The 19,025-nt window shown below is 39.2% G+C and overlaps 1 protein-coding gene and 1 long non-coding RNA gene across 4 annotated transcripts in view; both read right to left on the bottom strand.

The window, feature by feature from the left end:
- AMPD3 (adenosine monophosphate deaminase 3) overlaps positions 1 to 6,197 on the bottom strand; it is a 35,261-nt gene extending 29,064 nt beyond the window's left edge. The window contains exons 1-3 of one of the 3 annotated variants that reach the window (XM_085317211.1): positions 5,908 to 6,197; positions 2,907 to 3,132; positions 242 to 437 (exon numbers count right to left, since the gene is read on the bottom strand). In XM_085317211.1, coding sequence (XP_085173337.1) covers positions 242 to 437; positions 2,907 to 3,127 — 417 coding nt within the window. In that variant the 5' untranslated portion in view covers positions 3,128 to 3,132; positions 5,908 to 6,197. Of the gene's footprint in view, positions 1 to 241; positions 438 to 2,906; positions 3,133 to 5,363; positions 5,615 to 5,907 lie in introns of those variants that run through there. The other 2 variants (XM_085317212.1, XM_085317210.1) reach the window with 2 other exon arrangements.
- Positions 6,198 to 6,918: 721 nt separating this feature from the next.
- On the bottom strand, positions 6,919 to 13,043 carry LOC146588931 (uncharacterized). Its single transcript, XR_014897328.1, has 2 exons — positions 12,976 to 13,043; positions 6,919 to 7,065 (listed from the first exon to the last, which is right to left on the bottom strand). It is a non-coding gene; the product is annotated as an uncharacterized LOC146588931 (long non-coding RNA).
- Positions 13,044 to 19,025: the final 5,982 nt, after the last annotated feature.

The raw sequence follows: 19,025 nt of genomic DNA, 5'->3' as shown, positions 1-19,025 counted from the left end.
GCGTATCTTAATTTCTGATTATATTTTATCTTCACTGATTTACATATTTATGGGAAAAATTAAAAGTAATTTCAAACAATTTTGTTTTCAATTCTGTTTTGCAAACCAGTGCACTCACAGAGCATTTTAGTTTGTTGCAGAGAGCCAGAGTAGACTATCATTTCACACTTTATATACAATAACTGCTTGTGGTTTGATTTTTTTTCCACTAGGTACAGATAGGAAATAAAGAGTTTCTTACCCCTGCACAGTAGTCCCCACTAATTGAAACTCTCTGAAACTCTGGTACCTCATATGGCACTTGGACTGGCAGAAAAGCACTTTGAAGAACTGGTGTTGCAGGAGAAAGAACGGGTTTGACTGATRGTGCTTTCCATTCCTGGGTTGGTATTTGTAATGACAAAGACTGGGATCGAATCATCTTGAAACTTTTCTTCCTAAGAATTCGTAGTATAAAGCATTAAATAAACCATGATATAAAATATTAAAAACATTGGAAAACAAATTACAACAAACAAACCACTTCCTAACAAGTTTCACAAAATAAAAACTCTCATACCACAGGAAAATGTTGGTCACAAAATATTTGTGCTTTTATTCCATTGACTTTTTACATGGTATATGTTATTCACGATTACACTTACCCTCCACGTGAGTACACTATGTCATAATATATTTAAAATCACTCTAAGATGCTGTAAAGATTTGTTTTGTTTCACTTACAAATTCTGTATCAGCAAGTCACTGCATAGAAAGAAAATGATCACTTTACTTAATTTCAGAGTTGATTCTTAAAGTGTGGTAGCATCAGAATTTCACAAAGTATTAGACAGAAGTAAGTGAATGTTATATGAGGTAAGTTGTTATATGTTATCATGCTATTACACAAGTTTTTCATTCTTCAAAAACAAGCTGCATTTAAAAGTTCATCTGGTTGTCAGACAAGACTATGCATCAAAATTTCACATATGGTCATTTAGTTAACCTGTAAGTAAAAGGATGAACAAATACAGTTATTCCTTAGGTAGCGTTTGATGAGATTTTCGTAAAAGACTATTGGTTACCAAAGTACTAAATCGTATGGAAGTCCATTCCTCCCCTCTGTGCAGTACACAGTTAACCCTCACAGATTTAAAAATTTTTGCCCTTTCTTAACAAAAGTATGACAGATGTGTACCTTAGGTAAAACAGCTGAAGAAATATGCTGTATTTTTCAGTGAAATAATTCTAGTATCTCAAATGGAATTTTGTAATATCTCTAAAAATTTAATAATTTTCCATACTCACTTTAATGTATTTCAGTTATATAATAAACATGTGATAAACTACCTGTAATATCATTTTCTTATGTACTGTGAAAATATTCCATTTCCTCATTTTATAAACTAGACACCAAAAATCTTAAAATGTCAGTAAGAGCCATTAACGAAGGAACACTGGAATACTCCCTGTAAGTTGTGTATTATTTCTGTGACATTCTGATGAATAAGAACATGCAGTGGGGGTATGAATAATACCCTATGACCAAATTCCATCCTTTCTTAAATAGTTGTAGCCACCTTAGGAATCAGTAATGAAACTCCTGAAACAGTGTTGGATCAACTACAACTGAAGGCAACTGAAGTTGTACTCGTGCAACTGGCCTCTAGATACACTTCAGTGCTGTAGGACAAGGATGAATCATTTTGTGTCCCCAGGTATAGAACATACATACACTATCCCACTTCCCACAGTTAAACTTGTGCAAAACTTCAGGCATAAAATCCACATAGTTTGATGGAAGATATTTTTATAAGGCAGTTTCCTACATTAAAAATGAAATTTTTATTTCAGGAGGAAAGACATACCAGATAGCTGTTTAAATGATAACATCTGACTTTTATTTCTGCACTCTTTTATTTCTGTGAACATGCCAACTGGGAAACCACTTGCACAACTCAAAACCAAAAATCTCAGCCTGCATCACTGGTGTGTTATAACTTAGTTTAATTAGATTAATTCTTCTCTCTTCTCTTCCACAAACATGATGCCAGGCACTGCCCAACTCATGGTCTGGAACTAACAGGGCATGTTCATTCAGCTCCAAACCATTTCAAAAGCTTTCTAGTTTTCCAGCTTTTTGGTGAGTCTGCATACATCCACATCATTAGTGGCAGACTGCTGCTGAGCACATGTGACTCTAGCAAGTACTCTAGGCTGTCCACAGAGGTGAAGATACTGGGACAGCCCAGAATCAGGGCAATGCTACCTCCTATACAGAAGGTTATCATAGATCAAATCAAGTTTGGCTTGATTTGATTCATGAGTAAATCAAAGGTAGACTGTATTTTGACCTAGGAAAATAAAATTGGTTTTATGGTTAAACAATGGTGGTTAGATTTTTTCTCTGTGAGCTAAGGAAACCCATGAACAACCTCATTATGCCAATACCACTTTTCAGTTTCTCCCTTGGTGTTAAATGTCAAGCCTTTGCTTTCATCTATTTTTACAGATACTAAGAGAGGTATCATAATGCTGTCATTTGCCTGTGTTAAAATTCTCTGTTTCTCTAAGTGAAACTAGTATCTTCAAGGGAATAATAATAAAAGTCTTCTGTTTTTCTTGACTCTTCACATCAAAAAATTTCAGAGGTCCGTTCACTTCTACCCAGCTCTGCTGTTTGTTACATGTGCCTAAGCAATATCTGTGCCATTGTTGTAAATACAGCTGAGGAGACGACCTCACTGGTCCAAGTTCCCTAGGGCCCATCCCCAGGTCATCCGCACAGCACAAAAGGACATCACAGATGTGCCTTTGGTACCCACTGTTGACCTTTCTCCTGAAGTAATATCAACGGGTAGAATGTTATTTGCCAGGCATTTCATTTAAAACCTGTTTTCCTTTAAGAAAGCAAATACTGAACCAACCTTTTGGCTGTTTCTACAGACTGCTGTTCTGCCAGTTCCTTCTGCAGTTCCCTTTCCTTGGCCTCTTTCTGCCCAATAGGGCAGTCTTCAGGAACAGTGAATAGTGATAAGGCATCTTTGCTGTCTTCTTCTCGAAGGACTTTAGCAAACACCTTCTCTGCTAGAAGTCGCACCTGTTCATCAACCTCAGAGATGTTCAGCTTTGGAAACTGTCTGGGCATCTCGGCTAATAGGAAAACAGTTGACAAAATTAGAACTGCAAGTAGAATGAAGAATAAATACATAATAGACTGGGTTTTTTTCATGGTATTCCTAGTGAAATTAAGAGCGTAGAGCAGGAGCAGAATAAAGAGAACAGCTATTCAAAATTTCTAGTAGTGTGAAGCATGCAAAAAAATCAAGTGAACCTATGGAGCATCTTTACTCGGGGTCATGTTAACTTGTGAATTAGCAACTTCTTAGTATGCTCATTTACAATTTTCTTTTCCTCCTAATAGAAATATGTTTTCTAAGGTTCCAGTTCAGCTGGAAATATAAAACACCTAAAAGAAAATTAAGAAATGAATGGAACATTCTGTGATAACAATGAATAAAAGGTAGACCTAACAGGTGAGGCTTCCACTGTCTAATAATTCTCAGCTGACCTGAAAAAGTGCTAAGTGTTCAAACATAAGTAGAAGATGGTCTTGTGGATAGCTCTGGAGAACAGAAAGATTAAACTCTTGCCTTTGTTATGTTTTTTGTTATTAATTTAATTTCTATTTAAGTAGCCATTCATTACAAAGTATTTCCATTTTGTTATAGCAGCACTACTGAAAATGTCTTCTTTAGTGTTTCTTTTATAGTTTTATTAAAATCTCATTCTCATATACAATCTAAAATCTTAAAATTGACACAGACAGTAACATTCTGGAGGGGAGAAAGATACAGTGCATGCAAATTACTTCCCTGCATTATTTATTATGTACTATGAAGCCCTCTTAAATGTCTTCAGGATGACAGTGTTTGTAACAAATAAGATTCAATTCTTATTTATGTAAGTTAAAAATAGAGCTGACATGTCACAACAAACGGATCCAAGCATTGCCAGAATGTGAAGAAGTTTGGGTCCAAAACCAGCACTTCAGAATCTTTTTTAGTTTCAAAAATTACAAATGTATTTGGTAAGATGGTATTTATTTAAATAACTTGATATATACTGCAAATCAGCACGGATCATGACAGCTTTTAACTACTCTTAAGGTGTAACTTACCAGTGACCCACTACAATATCTCTGTGGACATGCTGCAAGTTTCACATGTTGATATGTGATCCTTTTGATATGTGATCCTGCTGTTTTCAGCCTAAAAGATTCTAATTAATGTCCACCTGTTTTCACAGTTGCTTTAAGAACATTTCTGCTTTTATTCTAAACACAATTATACTATTACAAAGCAATGAGAGAAATACGGCAGTTTAGCTGTCACTTACATTATTTCATGCTCTTATTAGGCAACCAACCCAAAGCCCAGTAAAAAACTTCACTGACTTCAAAGAACCCTGCAGTTTTCTGTTTGCAGGGTACTTGTTTTGCAATTAATATTAATTCTTCATAAAATGAAGTATAATCACACGACAAACGTATGCAAACACAAACCTGCTTACTTGAATGATTCAATGACAAAGCACTGCAATGTCTTATAAGCATGCAAACTTAGATTTACTTTCTCAATTTCAAACCTCAATGAAGTCATGGGAGTCTTTCCACTGACCTCAATGAACACAGTTGTCAGCAACACTAACTGAAACACATAGAGCTGCCAGTAAACAGGACCTCTTTGGCCTCTTCAGCTGGTGGCAAAACAGCTTTCAGAGTTAGTAATTCAACTACATTAAGAGTCTGACTAAAATGGGGATGATAATGTTTCTTCTGCTGCTAAATCAGCAATTAATTTTTTTTCAGTACTGGCTGGCTGGGAAGTCAGGTTGAGTTTGTCACTGGCTGAGCACTTTCTCAGGTTTAATACACCTAAAACAGTTGTGAGACACCTTGTGTAGTACTCACGCAAGCAGTAGCACCCCAGATGGGAAAGGGATGAGGGTCTCATCCCCTATAGGGGTGCAGACCTTTCCCCCCAAGGTGAGTGACTAGAGAGGCTGGGAAGCAGCAGTTTAACACCACACGGCAAATCCTGCCTTGCCCTAAATCTTTCTCTCTCCAAGAAAGACTCCTTTGGTTGCTCCTTGGCCCTTCACGCTTTGGAGGAGAAAAGGGAGCTATCGCTTCTCAGACACACCGCAGGTGGGATGGTTAGTTCAGTTATTGATCAGGAATCGAAGAGGCTTGAACGTTTAACGAGCACCCGCCACAGAAAAGCGCCGCCGCCGCGGGTGGGCAGAGCCAGGCGGCCGCCCCGGCCCCAGTCAAGGTCGCGGCCCCCGCGCCGGCCGGCCCGCTCCTCCCGCCCTGCACTTACCCAGCGGCGCGGGGAGAGCCATGCTGCGGCAGGGGCCGGGCCGGCTGCGGAGCCGCCCGCGGGAGCCGGGCGGCGGCGGCGGCGGCAGCAGCAGCAGGAGGAGGAGGAGGAGGAGCCGCTCCCCGCTGCCGCATCCACCCGCGAGCCTCCCCACTACCGCAGTGCCGCCCCGGCCCCAGCCCTTTATGGCCCCCGGCCGGCCGGGCGCCCAGCTGCCGGCTGGGCGGCAGCATCCCCGCTCGGGGCCGCGCCGCAGCAAGCGCGGCCGGGGCGGCAGGAGAGCGCCGCGGGGCGGGGGGGGGGGGGGGGGGGGGGGGGGGGGGGGGGGGGGGGGGGGGGGGGGGGGGGGGGGGGGGGGGGGGGGGGGGGGGGGGGGGGGGGGGGGGGGAAGGGCCGCGCCGCGCCGCGGGGGGCGCCGCGTGCCGCTGCCGGCTGCCAGCGAGCGGGCGCCCCCGCCCCGCCCCGCCTCAGGGTGCGGCCGCGAGCCCAGCGGCAGTTGGCTGTGGCGCAAGGAGCCGTTAACGGTCGCGCGCCCCGTGCGTACCTCAGCCAAGAGCTCCCGCCTAGGGCTGAGGGGGTGGGTTGGGCTTGTTTCTCTCGGGACGAGGGAGACGGCCCCGGTTTCAGGCACTGCTCGGCGGCACCTCGTCCCCACGGCTGTACCTGCGGCCACAGGAGCGGCCGGCGGGAGCAGAGCGGGCCGTGGCGAGGCACCTCCTGCCGCGGCGGGGGGGACTTGGCTCCGCCGCCTGTGTGAGAGCCGAGAGGATCCGGGCGAAAYCACCTTCCCCTGCGCCACGGCAGCCTGCTTCCCTCCGGAGGCTTCAAGACAAAAGTCCCGCTGTCACATGGCTCCTCGCAGGCGTGGGAGGGCGCTAACCTGGGCGGACCGCCTGCCCGGCCCGCCGCTGCAGGCCGGTGAGGGCCACCTTCCCAAACGCTTGTTTGAAAACTCAACAAGCACTTTAATACAGAAAACTTGCCCTCGAGACCAAAACGTCCTCAGGTCGATGCAAAGATGACACCTGATAAGTAAGTTTGCTGACAATGTATCCCTATCAAAAGTAGTTTCAGCCATGTTTGTCCTTAAGTGTAAAGACTGGATTCAGGTGTTGGCGTGTGTTAAAAAGCAATTATAAAAATAAACTTACCAAGTAACTATCCCAATACAAATAACTGCTAAGAATCTAATACCATTACAGGATATATGCACACCCACATTTCCTGTGTGTTCTAGACAGTCCCATATCTGAGGCAAACTTCTTTGCAAGGATAAAGAAATTCTTCTAAAAGATAATTCTTCCGGTCAAAATAAGAATGACTCAGCAGTAATTAGGTCCTTAATGTGTAAAATAATCTGACCTTAGTTTGAGAGATTGCTGGACCTGAATCCAAAAGATTTAAGGACATTTATGGTAAATTTGGGTCACAATACCTGGAGTCTAATCCTAAGGTATTTAAATACAAAAGTGTGTTTACAGTACAGGGAAGCGCTGGGGATGTAGAAACTGAAGAAGGAGGGCCCTTGTGTAAAAGAACAAAGACAGTAAAAATGTATCTCCCGGAACATGAGAGGCATTGGATACTTCTGTGGCCAGTGGGCTGTGTCCTATRTGTACTTGCAACTTTGTAAATGAAGAAATGCTCCATTGGTAAATCTCAAGKTTTTTTTCAGCTTCAGAAATTCCTTTGTATCACACAGCTGGTGAAGAAATAGAAATAAAAGAAATTAGATGACTATACAAAGTTTGAGTTGGAAAGAAGACCAGATGTTCTGACTAGTATCAGATGGTCACCTTAATGTGCTATGGGACTTATAAAAGAATAAGTAAAAAAACCTAAGAACTAGGGCCACAATTATTGTATAAGACACAGAACTATCAACCCCAGGCATTTGAAAATGAATCAGTCATGCAAAAACATAGGATTGACTTTAAAATAATGATACTAGAAAACCAGACTTTTCTCTTAGTTTGGAATAAAAGGCTCATGCCATGTGTATGTTTCTCCCACAGTGACTCTGAATGCCTTTGTCAGCTGCTGTCAGGCTACACCCAGACAAACCATCTGCCACCCAGGAAACTACATACTGTAAGTGTCTGTAAGTCTGACTCATGCTTGCCCTGCCCACATGATATATGAGGAAAGGACACCTGTTGTTCCTGGACATTCAGTACACTCATTGACTGCTGACATGTTAATCCTGCTTCTTCTCTCCTATTCCCCTTGTCTTTTTCCCAGTTGCCTCCCTTAACTTGCCCAAGCTTGCTGGCTTCCCATCCCAGAGTTTGCCTTACGCTATGGGCTTTTTGATGGCCCCCTAATCATAACTGTGCCCTGTCGGTTGGACTCAGGAATCTCATGGATTCTTGGAGTCTTGGTGTCAGCGTGGCAAATGGGTCTTGCTTCTGCACTTCATGCATCTCAGTTCTAACCTCTGGACATAAGAACTTGTGGTAGCTCCCTCTCATACTTTTGCTGTCTTTCTACCAACCATGACAAAAGAATAAGAGTCTCAAAGGTAACTGAGTTTCTACAGTTTTCTTTCATGAAAACAAGCACTGCTGTATGCCCCAAGTGAATAAAAGGCTGCAGTCCGAACAGCTGAGGATTCACATGGAAGGAAGACCTTAAAAATGCCTTAAAAAACAAAAGCCTCTATTAGCAATTAAATACAAATCTGTAAAAACCTGGGCCACCTGTTCTAAATGATCATGGAACTATTTACATGAGCTTTCCTTCATATCAAGCCAAAGAGCTGGAAAGGTTTAAAGGCAAGCTGAGATCATAGCCTAGTAAGCACAACTGTAGCAACTTGAGCATTGAGCAAATGAGACTATTGCAAAACAAGTACATGCATTGTAGGAATAGGGTYATGGTAATAAATTGACAAGATGATGCTCCAAAGCCTCTCACATTTTGCAGAAGCAATTACTATGATCAGTAGTTACACAAACTGTGTTCAGAACATATATTGGACTAGTATGACTAGTTTTATGTCCTATTTTAAGCTGGCAACTATGAAACAGTATCTTTGCAACAGCAAATGCTGTTGAACATCTCTATTAACACTTGCAAAACATAAAGCACTGAGCTTTCTATCCAGGCAAAGATCATCCCAAGGATGTCAAGTAGCACCTTGTCAAACACTTACTATTTGGCCCATAAAGGAGCCTTTTTGCCAATCTAGTCAGTGGTTAGTTAATGATTTGATACATCTTCTTAAAAATATTGCATCTCCAGATTGATTTTAAATATTCTGATTCCTGATATAAAATGTAAACACTTTCTGAAAACGTCTAGTGTTTTTGGTTCACTGCTTTCTGTGTAGTGATAGCTCTCACAGGTAACTTTTGCACTGTGTAAAAMTTTATTTCTTTTCATGTTTTGAATTTAACAAGATATCGCCATCTTTTACAAMACAATTACAACTGGATACATTTCTTTATATTCCTTAAATGCTGTATTTCTGTTATGCCTTCAATCTGCTTTAAGTCTACTTTAGAGATTAATCTTTTGGTGGCAGTGGTAAATTCAAGATTATTTCCAGTGTAGATGATATTTGGACTGCTCTTTCACAATCAGTCTGGCATTGTGACAAAAAGAAATTCAGTAAAATTTTTTAAAGATTTGCTTGCAGATCAACATCCAATGAAAAATGAGATAACATAAAGAAAATTCTGACTATACATTTATATTATTAATATTTATTTTTAGAAACAGAAAAATATTATCTGGAAGATGACTAAAGCTGGAATGCGCATTCATGAAAATTAGGAAAAGTTTTCTTATTATCACTTCAAATTGTTTCAATTGTTATAAACATACTGCTTTCATTCCAACACTGCATTAAAAGCTAATGGATTTTAAATTTTTAATAGATTCCTATTATCGACTGTGATATTCCTGACAACAAAACATCTAATGGATCAAATGAAATATTTCTGTCTACAGTGGACCCATTAGTGACATCCAAACAATACTAGACTTATCACATGCTTTTCTGATCTTTAATCAGTGCAGTATGCTAGGCACAATTACATTTACCTACTGAAGAGTAACTGATATTCCAACACCAAAAGCATGATTAAAACCAGTAGTTTCCAAAAGCTAGACAGGATGTTTGTGCTAAATGTGAAATGTAATTGAACTGCGTTATCAAATACTCTCTACTGTGAGGGAAGAGTGATCAACATTTTAAACAAAACAATGGATGAAAATCATAGTGACTCCAAAAAGGAAGAACATGAACCCACTAAGTGACTGAGATGATACAAAGCAAATTGTGTGTGTGTTTTACAAAGCCAGTGAATCAAAAGGCATTATGTTTCTTATCCATTACATTCAAAAGAAGAAGGATTTTGTAGAAAATTAATGGGATATATGGGTACGCAGTCCTATATTTGAAGTGGACACAGCTAAGAGCTCTGAATACAGATGATTGGATCTTTCCCTGTTGAGTTAAGCTGGATTCCTAGATCTAAAAGTTTGGTTCCTACTCTAAATATAAGTAGCAAATTCTCTATGTTTTGGAGACTGCTCTAAGCCATTATAGAAAGTATTCTAAGAGGTAACAAAGAGGAGGACAGTTGATCAGGCCAATTTTTGATAAATTCTATTTTGAATGGTAGTGGTGTTAGGAGTATGTACATACAGGAAACATTTAGGCATATGTAAAATGTGGCTTTGATAAAGGTAAGTATTGGAAAAACATTTAGGCAACTTCAGTCTTTTGAAAATGACTTGTGCTGATATTGGATCTTATAGCTGTTTTGAAATCCTGTTTCTCATTTATTCCAATCAAATGAAACTCTCTTTTCAGAAAGAATGCCTGCAAGTATAATTGTTCTGTAGGATATTATTATAAAATACATCTAGTATTCAAGTGTAAATCTGACACTGAAAAACTAAACTGGAAGTAAGAACTAGGGAAATCACAAAAGCATGTGGATGTTGAATCACTACTTTAAAAATGAAATAGGGTTGTATCTGTACTGTACTAAAGATCTCAGTCTGAAATAATATAACAGAAGTTTTCTGTGATTTTATAAATGGAATATATCCTAATAGTTTGTTGCACAAGAAAGTTTTACAGGAAAGATGGGATACCTTGGTGTGTTGGGAATTGTAAGCTGTSATTCAGATATTTGAAAAGCTTTCTTTCTCAACTAGTTGGCAAATTTTTTGCTGGCATCTACTAACCACTTCAGCTTGTCACAACAGCACAGTGAAAATGCTAGTTTAAAACTAGTTTATTTTAAACCTACTTAGCTTGGACTTTGCAATTATTTATCCTTAAGAGAGAGTGCCTTGCTTTGAAATTATAAATAATTCAAAATTTTCATTTATTTTAAGAAGGAGAGTTTTGGCTATATAAGACAAATCTGTATGTGGGGCTGAATGATCTTTAATCTCACAAAGAGCAGGATTTTCTGGAAGTTATATTTCATATTTGTTATATTGTACTATCTGATATCCAGATGAAATCTTTTCTAATCGCTGCTCTGCTGTAGTATGCCATTTTACTCAGCTTTGTTTTAGGAGGAATTTTATTCAGTCAGCATGCACATCAAATAAAATATTCAGCAAGCAACTGTCATAAATTAGGCATTGCCAGTGCATGATAAATAATGCAATGGTGTAATTATGACTCACAAAGGAGAACAAACTCTGTGCTCTAGTTTGGAAACCTCTAAAATAATGAATATTCTGAATTATTTGATTTCTGCAAAAAACAGTATTGAAATACGTATTTAAAATTGGTTGACATATGTTTGCAGTAGAAGTGCAGATAGTTTCAGTAAGTGATAGTTCTGCATTTGTACTATTGTAGATGACTGTTGAAGTTTGATGATGATCTTTCAATATGTTTTGCATCCAGATTATTTTGTCATTGAAATCTCAAATTTCATTCTTAAATTTCATTCTGAAATTTTCATTCTTAAATCTGAAACTTCATTCTGTGGGACGCAGGTGGTACACATAGCTGTGCCCAAAGAAACTGGGAACTGCAAGATACAGTATAGACATAATCTCCGTGAACCTTGTACAGCTTTATGCAAAACTGGGTTTAGGTGCTGCTGAACTGCAGCTTTCCCTCTTTCCAGAATGCCCCCAGTCTTCCCTTTATTTCCTGCTTTTACAGAGATGAGTGAAGTTTTGCAGCCTATAAAGCCAGGGATTCATTTGTGCAAGGGGATTCTTAACAGCTGTTTACAGCCAAAATAAGCAGACATTGTTCTTAAGAAATCTAGCCCCCCAAATTTTTATTTGCATAATAGAAACTTAAAGTTTCACCCCCCAAAATAAATCCTTAAAATAAATCCTTAGTTTAAATCCACACTACCTGAGCTGAAAAATGCTATGGCTATGCCTAGGCTTTTATGCCAAATAGCTAAATAAGGCTCTGTCTTCTTTCCATAAAGTTCATCTAAAATATTGGGTGTGGCAATTTACAGCTTATAAAAGTTTACATCATTTTTCTATCCTATAGATAATGGAAAATAATATGTTTTATTTATTGTAAATGTGATTTACCAAGAGAGAAATGTAAGTCTACCATTTTCAAATACCAGGATGTGCCATGCATCTAGCTTTATTTTGCCAGCTGTTGCGTTTTTTTTTGCTCAGCCTCTGAATGCAACGATTGAGAGGTCTGGTGCACCACCTACTGCTCACAGCTGCCGCGTTGGTAGCTGTCTTTCTCCCTTACCGGTTGTGACCTTGCTGATATTACATAAACAGCAGTTAAGCAAGGAATGCAGATTTCACCTTACATAACACAGTTCATTCCTATTCTAGATTTATTTATTCATAACATTAGTCCATACGAATTAAAAGGAGGGGAAAGTAGCATTTACTTTATTAYATATGTATCTCAGATTCCAAACTGACTCTACAATTTGTTTGCTACTGTATTTTTTTTCAGTCAGGCAATTTCATGAAATTCTTATCTCTTCCATAATCTGGAAGAAATTCACTTCTGTTCAAAAAGGCAGTATATACATCTCAGTCACATTTGTGCTCTTTTCTGAAGGTCGAAGAAAGATTTTCCTGATTYGTAGTTCTTGTACAGAATGAATTTAATCCAATATGGGCAAAGGGAAATTAAATTCTTTGTATTTCAAGCTTTTTATTTCAGTTGCTTTCAAAAGCAGAGGACCTGCTTCCCATGTCCATGTGCAAAGATAGATTTCCATTTCACTTAAGAATGTACAACTTGCCATAAGAGTGAGAAGAAAGAGCCCTGTAGCCCAACGTTCTGTCTCTAGCAGACACTAGGAGAGATCCCAGGGGCTGTGGGGCCTGTTTCTGTCTGCATGTCCTCTCATGTGTCCAGGTGGAGCATCATCAGGTGGTATCCACTACCTCCCGAGATATTTTCAYAGAACAGTAGATGCTGCAATGGCCCACTCAGTTCCCTCTCTACTCTCTGGATCCTGCAACTCTCACATCCCTCCCTTTTTTCCATTTATTGCCTCTCAGTTGTTTCTTCTCATTTCCCCCCCTTTCTTTTAGCCCTTTTCCTCCTTGAAGGGCCTGTAATTCATTGAATACCTTCAAGGATTGATGTGGAGGGGTTTTCTGCTTAGAGTTTTGTTCCAGTACTTACACATTTGTGGTCATACACCTTCATGTCCCTTTCCTCTTTTCATTTGTTGCTAATGCCCAGACATGCCTTAAAGGAAAATCAAATAGATATATTAGTAGACAGTTAGGTAGATGGTGTGAAATAGAGTAATCCTTTCTCTGCTGTGCCCCACCTGTGCCCTGCTTTATGATCTTCATGAACTGGAGGTGATATATGGACTGTGCTAACTGATTGTCACCAATGGTCAATATGTCTTCTAAGCATAAGTCCAGTTCCATTTTTAGCTATGTCTATTTTGGTGTCTGTAACATCTTATGGTAGTGAGCTCATTCTACAGCTTTTTTGTGAGCTGTGAGCCAGTGGGATGTGAGCCAGATTTGATCCAAAAGCTGTGTAACCACATATAGCACATCTCTTAGCTTTTACTGGTTGATACGACAGCCAAGTAAGTGCATGTCTGCCACAAGTAAAGATATCCTCTAACCAATGCTTAAATAGACAGAAGTAATGCATTATTGAGCTAAAGGGATGTGCCACAGATCACCTCACTGAAATGTATTATGTTGCCATGGAGAGATAAAAGGAACTCCAGGGAGGGTCTCTGTACATAATATAGCTCTTTGCTAGATCAGGCAGCTGGAAAAAATAATTTCCACAGTGAGCAGCTGAAACAGATGTGGAAAAATCACACTGAGACTCAGGCAGCCARTAGGGAATGGAGAAGATGAAATAAAGTATGAAATGACAGTGGACCTGACTGACTAGTCAGACGATTGAATGACTTGTCCTCCCCTGTAGGATCCAGTGGGACTAAGCAGAGAATAGAGGAATTGTCAGTCTTCTCAGGTCAAGACAAAAACAGAAGGAAAAAAAAGCTGTCAAACTTATTGCTTCCCTGATAATTAGTTTCTGAGTTTTGACAACCATTTTTTTTGAAAACAAAAATAATTGAAGAATTAAACTATTTTCAAGCAAATAGTGAAAAAAATGACTGCTGCATTGACATGTCTTCAACATTTCATTTCAGTTTTGTCTTCCTTCAAGTTTTAAAGTGTTATGTATGTGTCACCCCAAAATAATATGGAAAGGATATATTTCCTATATGTAAACATTMATTTTATAATCCTGAACTAAAAATTTATTTTTGGTAAAGTAGCATATATATAAGACTTTGCTGTCCCCAGATAAGCTTTTATGACTCAGAATGTACTGAATCTGTTCATACAGAATATAGCTACCATTGATTGCCAAAATAATCTGCAAGGAATTCTCCACTAATGATTTCTACAAGCGTGCATGAGGGAAGAATGAGAGAAAGTTTAAAAAATGTAACTATTAAGGCCATGACCGTGATGGCAGGTGCAGAGATACTGAGAAGAAAAAAAAAAGTATCCATTTTTTTTCTGCGTAAGGAAGTATGCTAATTATGGCTAAAGATTAGAGAAGAAAGGACTGTAGATCTCCAATACCACCTAAAAGAAGTATATATTTTCCTCATAGTCCAAAATGAAATTAGTCATTAATTTTGCTGCTTTGTAGTGTGGAACACATTTCTCCCCAAACTGGGACTGATTTTGGATCCTTCAGTTTTTAAAGAAAGTTCTCTAGCTGCCAACCAGCTCAGCTAACTCTGGAATAATCCCTTTGGAAGAGTGGAATCTGAGTGTAATCCCTCAGGACAACTTCCTGCATCTTGCAGCATTGTTGGAAGGGGTGTTTGCATGACCGATGAATCCATAGCTACCTTAGTGCTTTGAGTTACTAGCAACCAGCCCAAGACAAAAAGGATAGAGATTTTTTCTCATGTGCGCCAGCAAAACAGAACAGTGCAAAGTGGTTCAGTAAGAGCACATCAACAGCCTAAAAACACTTTTGCCAACTTCCTCCATACTTGGAGCCAGAACTCATCATTTTTCCCATCCCTAGTTACAGCACAGACATCCTGTGGGCAGAGTTAACTGTGAATGTTCTATAACACTTAGGAGAAATGCTGAAAGCCTTTGCCTTTGTGCCCTGGCAATGGCTATCAATTCCAATTTGGTCAAAAGCTGAAGTAAATCTTGATGATCATTCACAAAAGGTGCTCTTCTGTAAAAAATTACATAGTCCCTTATGACTATAAATGAGATGTATCTCTCTGAATTGTATCTATTTACTATTCAAAACTGGTGCAAGCTTCAGGAATGCTGTATAAAAAAACAATAGAGCCACCTAGTGTTTAAACTGAAAATGTTCAGTTTTGTGTACGTTCTGCTTTAGATCCCCTTTCTAAGCACCAGAGCAAGATTTTGATGCAATCACAAGGGTCAGAGAGGAAAAAGATCTCATGCTCTTTCATTTTAATCTTTTACAGTTCTTATTTCTTGTAAACTATGCAGTTATTAGTACTAGAATTTGCAGTGTTAAAATTCTGTGTGGAGAGATTTCTATTACTGAGACACTGTTCCAAAATATTCAAAAAGTTTTCTCCGATATTTAGCCTAACATACTTTCATATTATTACAATATTATTAGTATATACACAAACACAGACAGACAGACACACATAATTTACACTAATTTTTTCCCCATCATTTCTCATGGTGACCTTAGATGTAATTTCTCAGCATTTGTAATCCAGGTTTTTTTCCTGTGCTGCCTGTTCACATTGTTATTTTCTGCCTCTGTGGAGAACTTTGAGAGAAAAAAAAAAAGATTATTTTTATAGTTATTGACCAAACAGATTAGCTTTGTTCTCCTTGTAATGTAACATAACAACATGAGCACAGATCAGCTAATGGCTACTTAAAAAGTGGACAAAACTGAATTTTGCTCCCCTGTGGAGAAAGGCCTGGGGTCAAGGCAGAGCTGGGACCATGGCTGAGCCAACCAGGCAGCTTTTGCTGCCCTGAGAGACGTAAGGTCAGAGGACAAAAGGAATCACACCGGGAGCAGCAACGGATATTTCTGACACAAAGCACCTCTTCCCTGGTCCCACAGCAGAAGTCACTGACCCACATATTGCACTCAGTCTCTCAGTAGCSGTTGCCAGCCTGGCTTTCTAGTGTCCCAGTATGCCCAAATGGGAGTTCTAGTGTTGACAGCTGCATTGACCCCAGTTGTTTGCCTGTTTTGCCTATACCTAGAGCTAGCCTTCAGTTACTGTGTTTTAACAGTACTGTTAACCTCAGTCAACCCACAGAGGACGTGGTTTGTCATAGACCATGCTGCAGATATACAGGTCAATCTCACAGTTCAAGCTCTGGTTCCACAATGCAGCTCTCATGTCAGTCAGACAATAGTTTCCACACAGACTGTCATTCGTACTTGCTGCCATACCTCTTCCACAAGTAATCTTGCACTAATCACTCATTTACCTATAGGCCAATTTTCTTATCAGTAAGCTGAAGTTCATTATATAATTATATTTACAGTAATGTTAGGCTGAACTGATGTTTATAAAGTATTTGACACTTCTACTTAAAAAGCTCTGTGGAAAGGCTGTTCTTATTATTTCGCTATCCTCACACTTTCTTAACAATACTGCTTAGAAGCATTGGCAAATTTTATTAGCATATTTCTCCTGCATCTTCTACATGTTTGTCAAGGGTATTCAAGACTCTGACCCAACAAATTCAAAATTGCCTGACTTCTACACCCCTAACTACTCCCACAAAGGCAAACCTTGCCAAAAATGAAGTCAATAGGACTAATCATATGCTAAAATTCAAGCATGGGCATAAACATTTGCAGAATTGAGGCCCTGGCACTAAGATCTAAATCTAGCAGTGTTCTGAATGTTGCCATTCACAGTTCTGCACTTTTTTATATTTTTGTCCAAATCTAGTCTGATACTATGATTTTCTGAKGCAGCACGTAGTGATTCACTTCCATCCTAATGTTCATCATTACATCTAGCACATGTGTAATCCAAATGTACAAGAGGTTTTGAGCATGGGAACTTTTCTGACCTAATTTCAGATATTTAGAAAGGTGGTTTTCTAAATCTAAGCTGGTTTTCTAGGATTTCTTTATAGTCCAGAGAAAGAAGCAAATACTGCCAAAAGATGGTTCTTCTGATCTCAGGTGCCTGAGAATGCTGAAGTGAATCACTCTCAGGAGTTGAATCCCRTGTGACCAACAGTGACCAGTAAAAATCAATTGCTTACCAGGCATCTCAGAGTGAGGCAGAATTATATTATTTATTTGGGAAGCTACTTCTGAATGGCCATTTTAGATACAAAAGACTACTTAGGAAGAATGCTACTCTTTAAAGGAATCACTCAATAGCTGTACTCCATTTAGTATCACCCAATGCACTCAARAAAGGAAAGTGTGTGAGTTTTGTGCTTTATAAAACTACTCTACTTATTACTGATGGTTCTTCTGCCCTCTAGATATTTACAGTTTTTAAAAACACTTAGTATTTTTTCAGTGATTACGTTGCCAAAAGACAACATTAAGATTCTGATAATATCACAACGCRTTACTGCTGTATTCTGTTTACTGAATCCCTTCAAAGGGACTATCATATTGTCATTACGACCTCAAAAAAATGTTACTCTAGTTTAATCATTAGAACAAAGAGCTGGAGGCCAGAAAGATCATAATACAACAATTAGGGACAGAGAAGAGCCAACAATGGGGATCTTAGAAAACAGAGATGTGAAAAGACCTATTTAAGTTTGTGCAGTCTTCTCCCTTTCCCCAGCTAATGTACTGCAGAAACCCATGATATACCTAGTTTCTGCAGATTTTAAACTTACATTAAAATAGACCATGTGCTGAGCTGTCCTTTTTACAAAAGCTTTTTTCTGCACAAGGAAATTGACTGACACAGCTCTCATGCCATAAGCTAATTCTGAACTATTCTAAAAGTTGCAAGGAGGCATAAAAGAGCAGTTATTGTGGAATAGCTTATGCTGCAGTGGTTACACCCATCCCTTTCTCTGGGGAGAAAAAAAATCCATTATAATATTCTAAACATGAACTCATTGTAAATTTTTACAGCATTTTCTCCAGGACTCTACAAATAGGCAGCTTGAAATAGTATTCTGAATGATGTTAGCTGTCTCTGAACAGTTATTTCTAAAATCTAATGGCGTGACTGACAATGATTATCAAATATTTTTGATTGGAGGCAATTAGAATTAAGCATGAATGGAAGTAGGAGTTATTACAGACAGAAAAACTTCATGGGAAGGGAAGAAAAGACATWAGAGGGGTCAGAAAGAAAATAGCAGCAAAAGGAAAACTGGAAAGAAGAAAACAAAAGTGCAGAAACAACAGAGACAACCAAGATGGGAATGTTACCCCAGCTGAGAAGCAATCGTGATAATAAGCCTAAGTTAGTTACCACAATGCAAAAGGAGAGTCTTGAACTTAATGCCAGTATCCCATCAATATCAGTGTGCATCTTGCTGTAGATTAAGTGTATCATATAGTTCTAAATTTAGACAAGCAGTCATTAAACATGGAATTTGGCCTTCTCTGCAGAATGACTTTGCACATCACTCTTGTAGGTCACACAGGCATTCCCAATGCCAAGGCTGTATTTCCTCCATTGCATACCCATGTTTGTTCTGCCAACCCTTTCGTTACTTGCTTCATTTACTTACAATAGGTCAAAGCCAAGTTCTCTCACATTTCAGTCTGAGTATCTTTTAAAAGAACTCCTTTTCCCTCTATTTTGAATAGTACAAAGCAACTTGCTGTTGTTTTCCTCTCAGTGGCAAGCATTTCCAGATTCTAGCAGAATTAAATGCCGTGATAGACTGAAGGAAATGTTTGTTGTGTCCAGGCTTACATATGCCATAAGCATAGAAGAAACAAGGCTCAGTCTCAACAAGAGCCGATAAGCACAGAATAGGAAAGCAGAGCTACCTGTATCAGACCTCTCCTGAGATAGTGTCTGAGGTGATGTACTCCCTAATCTGCACGCTTCCCACACAAGTCATGAATAGGTTTTGCACATACTTACAGGATCAGGAGCTAAGTGATTTTATGGAAGTTTGACTACTTTTATTTTCATAATTCACAAGCTGATAAAAGATTACACTGATCAAAAAATAGTTAAAACTTCTTGTGATAAT

The sequence above is a fragment of the Rhea americana genome, unplaced genomic scaffold (genome assembly GCF_003343005.1).
Source record: "Rhea americana isolate MKP2758 unplaced genomic scaffold, rheAme1 scaffold_49, whole genome shotgun sequence".
Lineage (NCBI taxonomy): Eukaryota > Metazoa > Chordata > Aves > Rheiformes > Rheidae > Rhea > Rhea americana.
The sequence above is the reverse complement of the archived record's forward strand: the minus strand, read 5'-3'. Positions and strand labels throughout refer to the sequence as shown.